Consider the following 9,644-nt stretch of genomic DNA (forward strand, 5'->3'; position numbering starts at 1 on the left):
TATTTAATTTTTCATTAGTAAATATATATATATATATTAAATTTATAACAAAAATAGGAAATGTGTACATATTTGTTTGGTATATTTATTAACAATTTCAAAATTAATTAAGAAATTATGTACTTATTCTTAAAATGATAAATTACATTGGTAATTTCTATATTTTAACTCTTGTGTTATTTTTGTTCTTACAACTTTGATTTGCTCAATTTTGACCATAAATTTATAATTTTGCCTCAATTTGGTCCAATTGTTATATGTATATTTTTTATATTGAAAATACACACATGAGTAGCATATGTTGTACTTTTATAGACAAAATTATAAACTTGTTCAACTCAATAAGTTAATCTCAACCAACTCAATAACTATTTTCTTTCAAAAATCTTAACCAGCATTATCAATTGAATCAAATTAATACAAAATCTAAAATTAGGGGTAAAAATCAAACTAAATAAAATTACAGAGACCAAATTGACACAAGCGACAAAATGCGGGGACTATCAATATAATTTACCATTCTTGAAATATGTCTAATATTGATTGTATCAATATTAAGATATATTTATATTCTAAAAAGTATTTAAGACTAGATCAAATTAGAACCTGAATAAAAAATTAATGGCTTGTTAAAAATATTTAATAATTATAAATTCAAATTTGATCAATTTTTCATTAAATTTTTTTCATAGAATTAGGTCGTTTGATAATTTTAATTTATAGTTCCAATTTTTCCTTACATTTTTTTAAAAATATTTTAAAATTATATATAATTATAATTTCTTTTAAAATTTCCTTTTCAATCTCAAATTAGTTATAACTTGAATTTGGTTAAAATTTATTTTTGACTTCTCATCTACAAAAACTAACAATAAACATAAATTAATTTTTTCAACCTTGTAAAAAGGTAAATAAAGAAATATATTATCAATAATAATAATAACAAAACATATTTTTATTTATCATATGACGTCTCACCACTGCATTGATAATAGACATTAATAATAAAATTCATTACGATAATACGACAATAATATATCAAATGATAAGTAACATGTGATCACAATAATTTTTGATATTTATACAAAAGTACCCAAAATTATATATAAAAATAATTTATGATCCATATTCAATTTTTATATGGTAAAATTCACACTTAATATCAATCACACATTAGTTTTCTAAATCAATTCGCCACCCAAATATCTACTATTCTTTTAATATTCACCTTTTCAAAATCCACCCAAACAATGCTCTGACTGAGCTCATCATCACCCTTGTTGTTGCTATGCTCACCGCCTCCACTAACTATTATGCAACTCTGATTTAGTTTTTTATCTTTGTAAATATAAAAAACAATGTTGTAGAAATAAAAAGGTATCGTTAGAGTTTTAAAGAGTTAAAAATGAAAATTAAAAAAATGCGTGATTTTAGGTTTTCTTATTCCATATATGGGTGTTGATTTTTTTTTTTAAATCCATAAATTATGGAATAGTATTTATTATTTAAAATTTTATTTATTGGTGGACAAGTCAATTAAATGTTTTTAATTTTTTACAAATAAAAAATTTGAAAATTTTGTTTAAGAAATTTAAAAAATGGTCAAATCATAAAGAACAATATAAGACACCTTATTCTTAAAAAAAATAAAAAATACAAACAAACAAACAAATAAACTTGAAATAAGTTTGGACTATTGACAAAGAGAGAGAACAACCATTACATCATTACTGTTGGGAAGGAGTTGGCCGGGCTAAAAAAATGATCAAATATTGAGTATTTTAAAGAGAGAATTGTATTGAATTTTTAATTTCATTGGATTTTTAAAATTTTAAATTTATATTATTTTCGGAAAAGGTGAGAATGGGATGAAGGTGGCTTACCATATTATTTTAAATTTTGAAATTCAAAATCATGGATCATTAGTGTCTTTATTTATTTATTTTTATTTGAATTATTTTGATCAACATATTTATTTATTTTTTATTTGAATTGTTTTGATCCACATTATTTTTGAAAGAGTGAGGGTGCCTTATCATATTGTTTTGAATTTTTAAAATTCAAAATTGTAGATAATTAGAACTTTTTTTGTTTTTGGATTTTTGACTTAAGGAACTAACCAATAGATTTTTTTTTTATTTCTTTAAAAATTAACAAATTAACAAAATTAGTTTGGGAGTTTGGAGTTTCCACCATCATTAATCTTAAAAAGAACCTTTTCTTTATATATATAGACTAGCATAATTATCCGTGCTATGGACGGTTATAAATAAATATTCAAAAACTAATTTTTAAAATTAAATAATAATCTAAAAAATTTATTTAGAATATTTAGTAAAAAATAATTTAGAATCAATTAAATTTTATTCATTTTTATCACAGTTACATATAAGAGAATTTTTTTATTTTATTTTATGTTATTAATTGTGTGCTTTAAATTCTCAATAACAAATACATGTCATAATTTAATTGGTAAAAATTAAAAAATAAATCACAAAAATTATATTTATGATAAAATATAAATACATTTTGTCTTATAAGTTTCATAAATTTAATTTATCATATGATAGTGATAAATTACATTTGTCAATATATTAATTTTTTCATGTTTTGTAAAGTCTAAAAATTTGTCTAACATCAAAATTATAATTTATCTTATGTTATAAGATTTACATAAAAATTGTAACGCCCTCAAAAAAATAAATGCATAAATCAGTCTTTCATAACATCCATAGACATAGGAAAATAAAATGTATTCATTCATCAAAATATTCTTTACAAAAAGTGCTACGTGTTGACAACAAAAGTAAATGCCCTAAAGGCTTACAAACTTTGCAAGTCGAACACTTGGTTACCACAAGAGAGAGTTCTAACTCTTTACATCTTAAGCCCTTGGCTTGGAATTACATATAACATTAGCAAAATAACAAAAGGGTGTCTTCAACTCCTAAACCTCCCAAGCTATCTTAGAGGCGGCATATCACATGCACCTGTAAAATAGTGTCCAAAGTACGGTGAGCTAAAGCCCAGTAGAGATATACTAAACCAAATATGAGAAATAACTAAAATATTAGAATCTGATAAATGTTCGACACATGTACATTGATTAACATCATTTCTATAACCTATCAACATTGATATTCATCTTTCAACCCGGTTTCATTTCTATTTCCAATTCACTTTATTAACATGGCTCATTTATCCAAGTAATTCAAATGAGACTACAACTCATAGAAATAACCACACTTCAATTCATCGACAATTCACTTTATTAACATGGCTCATTTATCCGAGTAATTCAAATGAGACTACAACTCATAGAAATAACCACACTTCAATTCATCGACAATTCAAAATGAGATTACAACTCATGTTATTAACACTTCAATCATCAACGTTATTCAAACGTATATAAGATTTCGGGACTTTCACCCTGGACACTCCGGCCAACTTAATTATCAATGGAGTCCATCTCCTATCTTCTCCCAAACAATGAAGTACATCCCCTTTCTCCTCCCAAACAAATATACATATGCAATGTATTTAAACACTTCATCACATACAATGATCAATTAATGCACATATTCAATGTGTTATTCCAACTATCATATTCAATGACATATCTCAATTGATTAGTTTCGATTTACCTAATCATCATGCAATTCTACAACAATCATGGTTATCCTCCACCGATAGCCCAACACAGTTATTTCTAAACAGATAAGTAAATTTACCAAACAAATAATTTATTACATTTTCCATCGGCGAGTGATTCATCAATCTAACTACACCAATTAGTTCCAATTCCATCCAATTTCATGATTTCTAAATCAATTTCATTTTCCCACAATTACCAAATTAATTATACAAATTAATTGTTTAAATTCAATTAGGGCATTTTTCCCCTTTTCTCAAACATTGATCCTAAGACCCAATTTCACCTATCAAACCCACAAAACCACATTCTCAAGACCTCATATACATATTGAGCTTAAAAACACAAAACCCCTCTCTTAAATATTACAAATCTCAAACCCCAACTTCCCAAATTTCCAACCTCACACCATTTATACAAAATGACTAACATTTATGTTAAAGCTCATAAAGAGGAATAGGTTATCCCTACCTCAAATGAAGAGACTCAAAGGAGATGATGAAGAAAACTCAAGATGCTTCAAATCCAAGGATTTTCAGATCAAAATGTAGCCCACGTAAAGCTCCAACTTTCTTACAAGAGACTAGGGTAGAGATACCCAAGAACAAGGTGTATTTGTAGAGAGAGAGAGAGAGAGTTTAGAGAGAGAGGCAGCCGAAACTAGGGTTTGGAGATACAAAGATATCAAAAAGTGAAGGAGGGAGCTGCCGCTGCGATCTGATATATGTGAAGCTCGCTCGAGCGAAGAAGTGGTCGCTCGAGCGACCAGACACAGCAAACACCTCGCTCGAGTGCACAATTCAAAGCTTCAGGTCTGCAACCCAGACGCACGCTCGAGCGCAAGAGTGTTCGCTCGAGCGAAGGAACACAAAACATAGAGCTCGCTTGCTCATGCGACAAAATCCTCGCTCGAATGAAGAATACTAACCTTTAGGTTTTTCAAGGACGCAGACGCTCAAGCGTAAGAGTGCTCGCTCGAGCCAAGAGACACATTAAAGAAAGCTCGCTCGAGCGCAAGAACCTTCGCTCGAGCGAAGAAGCAAAAATCCAAGGCTCGCTCGAGCGCAAAAAGCCTCACTCGAGCGAAGATGCCAAATTCTGGACAGCAATCATTTGTTCCAACTCACAACCAACCTGTACCAAACTCACCCAACACATCCCAAAACTCAAATACAAAGGGTCTAAAGGACGGAAACAAAATATAGACAACAACAACAATGATGGAACCCAAGTCCGGAACAAAATAAAAGACGGGGAAAATCGGGATCGCTATAAAAATGGATTAGAATTTACTTGTGATATTAAATTTAGGCTTAACATTAGATTTACGCTAACTTGTCCTTCACCTAATCATTAAAAATTATTTTTGTCTAGTCCCAACTTATATGAACTTATATGAATCGTTTGACCTATTTATTTATTAAATTAGTAAATATATATTTGTAAGTATTTTTTATAATAATTAAAAATTTTGAACTTAGTTTTAAAAAACTATATATTTATGTTTAAAAAAATTAAATAATAGTTATATATATTTATGGATGAAAAAATTATATAAGATAAAGCCACCGTAAATTGTAAGTCATATTTTAGTCCTAATAAATTTAAATTTTATCATAGCTTATCAGTTCGTGAGTGATATGAACTAATTTGGGGGGCCTTAATATTTGATTAAACACTAAAAAGTAGCTAAGAAAATTTAGTTCAAGTTTTTTTTTTGGCCAATAATTCTTAATTTAAGCCTAGTCCTTGGAGAATTGTCTAGTTCATGTCTAATCCATGAGTTAGTAGACCCACCTATTTATTTAATTTTTAATTAGTAAATATATATATTTTAAAATTTATAACGAAAATAGGAAATATGTACATATTTGTTTGGTATATTTATTAACAATTTGAAAATTAATTAAGAAATTATGTAGTTATTCTTAAAAGAATAAATTACATTGGTAGTCCTTATATTTTGACTTTTGTGTTATTTTTGTCCTTGCAATTTTAATTTGCTTGATTTTGATCATGAATTTATAATTTTGTTTCAATTTGGTCCAATTATTATGATTGCTAGTGTTTTTTTATTGAAAATACACACATGAGTAACATATGTTATAATTTTATAGAAAAAATTATAAATTTATTCAACTCAGTAAGTTAATGTCAATCAACTCAATAACTATTTTCTTTTAAAAACCTTAATCGACATTATTGTGACAACCATCTCCTCAATTAAGTAAATTAATTAAATTAATTATATGCTTATCGTTAATCATGTGATTATGTGTTATGAGAATTATGTGCCATATGATACATGCTTTTATTGAGCGATATTATAGTGTTATTGGGAACAGATACGTAAAGGAATGAATTAAACCTGTCTGATTCGCTAATTTTAACGAGGTGGAATTAAATAATAAGATAGGAAATTAGAGTCTAATTCACCTTAGTATAATTTAGTTTAGCATAATTAAGATTATATTGTGATGAAGATTAATTTAATTGAGTGAGATTGATTCACATTAATTAAGTGATTTATTATTAACTTTTTAGAATAAAAAAGATAAAAAAGAAATCCTACTCATCTATTGATTAAAGAAAGAGAGTGAGTACTTGGTGTTTACCTAGGAATAGCACATGTAGAGAGAGGGAAGGATTTTGAAGGTGAGAGAGTTTAACAAGGAAATAAGAAAGAAAAGGGAGAATAAGAAAATTGAGGAAGAAATTCGTTTAGCTCTTCACAATTCATCAATTTAAGGTAAGATTTTCATTAAAATTTCTTGAAATTGAACTTCCCACACTCATCATCCTCTAAGACAAAGGGTTAATTAGAATGAATTCTTGGTTAATTGGAAGCTTTAATGTTAGGATTGACAAATTAAAACATGCAAGCTAAGGTAGAAAAGAATTGAAAGAATTTGGCCCTAAATTCAACATGCGGGACATAATTTCCATGGAATTGTCTTTACTTCTTATTTGAGTTTTCAAAGTTAGGAGGAAACTTTCATGTGAATTTTCAGTTTTGGAACTCAATTTGTTTACATTATGATACTTTGTATTTAAATTCAAATATTGACTTTTTGTATGGCAATTGAACCTCCTTTTGATTTGAGGAGTTTTTGGTTGGAGTAAGAAATCATGAATTCAAAGTATGCTTGATAAATATTTGGCCTTGGCTTGTATGGAAATAAAAGTGGTTTGAAAAATGTAAACCTCAAAACTTGGCAGATTTTCGAACACCATTTCAGCCCAGACTGCTCGAGCGGATTGGGCCCCCGCACGAGCGACCCACCTTCACTAGCCCAAGGGTGCACACTGCTTGACCGCTGCTCATGCGACCAAATCCACCGCACGAGCGGTCAAGGAAACCGCACATGCAGCCAACAGGGCAGTCCCAGTTTTGTTTTCGCTTCACTTTTCCCCTTTTCGGGCCTCTGTTTGCATAGTTTTTAAAATGTTTTCATAATCATGTGCATCTCATGTGTGCATTAGAGTGCATGAATGAAGTTAGAACTGAATAAGTGAGCAATGAATAGAAATTGACGGAATAATAACGAAGCAAATAGAAATAGAAGTAATTGAATCTGGCATGGATATAATTGAGTTGTTGTGCTTGAATTTGTTTGTTAGGTCGGATGCCATAGCTTAGTGCCTTATCGTCCGTGTATCGAGGAGCCCACTGTGGGTAACATTGTTGTAAAGATATGTTCGAATTGTATTTAATTTCTAAATGATAAATTACATTGTTTCTAAATAGTTACTTTTTATCAATTGAATGATGATCATCTTTTGAATTGTATTCGTGGCATCCATAGCGTATTGTTATTGTTATTGATATCGCTATTGTTACAGAGATCTCTGTCAGTATCAATTTTTGGAACTATTGTTATTGTATGATGGCCATCAATTGATTATTCGGTTTTTTTTTTAGACCAAGTGTATCGTTGCTATTGGATGTACAAAGTATGACTTATATAGTTATTGAATTGATTGAATCGAACGATAGATCAACAAATGATATTGATTGAAGATGTTTTAATGCTAATCGATTGTTTCAAAAATTGAAGGATATCATTCTTAAACTCTTTACACATTTGTTATTCACTGGGCTATAGCTCACGGTTTACTATATATGTAGGTGGCCAAACACCGGATCAAAGCTAAAGGCGTTGACCCGAACTCAAGTTTTGTCAAGTCAGCTATTGTGCCTCATAACAAGGTTCCGAACTTGCTCGAGTCAAGGCTTTTTGGGTGATTCAAATCCACCCTTTTGTTAAGTGTAAAGATTGTCTAAGATCTTTATTTATACAATTTTTTTGATGATGGGATTAAGTCCCTATCTTGCATGCTATCTTGTATATGCATTTTTGTTATAAGTGGTTATGAATATGACTATGTGCATGAAAGTTTATTTCTATTCAGGTCCTCACAGCTCATTGGACGATGTATATTATTATTGATTGGCTTTTGCCAACCCCTTTATATTGTAATATTGTCATTATTGTTAAACAAGCCTTCGGTAATCACAGATTACTGGCTAGTTACGATGCTAAACCTATAGGGGCGGGTTTGGGTCTTGACAGAGTGGTATCAGAGCACGAGTTATACTGCACACACATGTCCAAATGAGCTATAGAATATCCTAAAAAAGTAATTAGGGCATTGTATGAACATAAATGTGTGTGTGTGGACGTGTTACGTGTATATGTGCTAACCCGAATAAGTAAACCATCTTTCATATGTTTATTATTACCATGTTTTATATAGTGCAATGGAGAATGCAAGGAATACAGATGAACCTGAATCATATGAAACAAGAATTGCAAGATTGGAAAGGATGGTTGAATTATTGATTGAGGCTCTAAGACAACAACAGAACCAACAACCCCCACCCCATCCTTCGCTACCAGTGCAACTTGAACTAAATGCCAATAATGATATGATTGCCCTAACACAGAAGTTTAATAAAATGAAACCACCAACATTCCAAGGAGGACTAGAACCGCTCAAAGCTAAGGCGTGGATCCTCAAAATTGAAAAACTGTTTGAAGTGTTCCCGTGTTCCGAGGCACAAAAAGTATTGTTGGCTACCTTTACTTTGCAAAAAGAGGCAAGACGATGGTGGATGCTTGTGCATGAAGATAATAATGCAATGATTTGGGCTCAATTCAAGGAAGCATTTTATGATAAATACTTCCCTCAATGTGTTCGTGACCGAAAAGTGACTGAATTTGAGCAATTGAAGCAGGGTACTATGACAATAGCAGAATATGAGGCTAAATTCACTGAACTCACTCGCTATGCGCCGCACATGGTAGACACTGATTATAAGAAGACTAGAAAGGTTGGGGGTGGACTTAATGTGGAAATACTTGATCAAATCAATGTCTTGAAATTACTCAAGTACGTGGATGTACTAGACTGAGCTATCATAGCCGAGACAAATGTTACAGCATTGAAACAAGCTAACATACCAGTGACTGAATGGCAGGGTAAGAGGCAAGGTTTTAATTTCAAAAAGGGCCGGAACAATTCATTGAATAAGAAGCAAAACACAGGGTCAACAAACAGTTCTAACCAAGGCAACAACTCTATACCACCTTGTCCAGAATGCGGCAAAAGACACAAATGGGGTTTGTTATAGAATCTCCGGGGCATGTTATAAATGTGGCAAGGTAGGTCACATAGTTAAAGATTGTCCTCTCGCTTCTCAGAATTATAGTAGACCCGTAGCAAGTGCTGCAGCATCAACTGTTACACCAAAACCCAATTCCAAAGCTACCAAGAAAGAACCTTTGAGGCAAGGTCGGGTGTTTGCACTTGTACCAGGAGATGTGCAGAATACTGAGGCAGTTGTGTTAGGTGTACTTTCAATTTGTGCTCAAAATGCTTACATTCTGATTGATTCGGGGTCTACACACTCATTTGTCTCGCATGCTTTTTCACGAAAATTAAATAGACCACTAGAACCCATGAGCTATATGTTAGTTGTATCTTT

General features: G+C 30.7%; 1 protein-coding gene across 1 annotated transcript; it reads left to right on the forward strand.

Moving 5' to 3' along the window:
• Nucleotides 1-8,417: 8,417 nt before the first annotated feature.
• LOC145798205 (uncharacterized) lies at nt 8,418-9,071 on the forward strand. The gene has a single exon (XM_082885697.1). The coding sequence runs from the start codon at nt 8,418-8,420 to the stop codon at nt 9,069-9,071; it is 654 nt and encodes a 217-aa protein (XP_082741823.1).
• Nucleotides 9,072-9,644: the final 573 nt, after the last annotated feature.

The sequence above is a fragment of the Camellia sinensis genome, chromosome 8 (genome assembly GCF_055761805.1).
Source record: "Camellia sinensis isolate YWXY chromosome 8, ASM5576180v1, whole genome shotgun sequence".
Taxonomy (NCBI): domain Eukaryota; kingdom Viridiplantae; phylum Streptophyta; class Magnoliopsida; order Ericales; family Theaceae; genus Camellia; species Camellia sinensis.

Coding starts and splice junctions, on each gene's coding strand:
- LOC145798205 (XM_082885697.1), top strand. CDS start 8,418: ATGGAGAATGCAAGGAATACAGATGAACCTGAATCATATGAAACAAGA.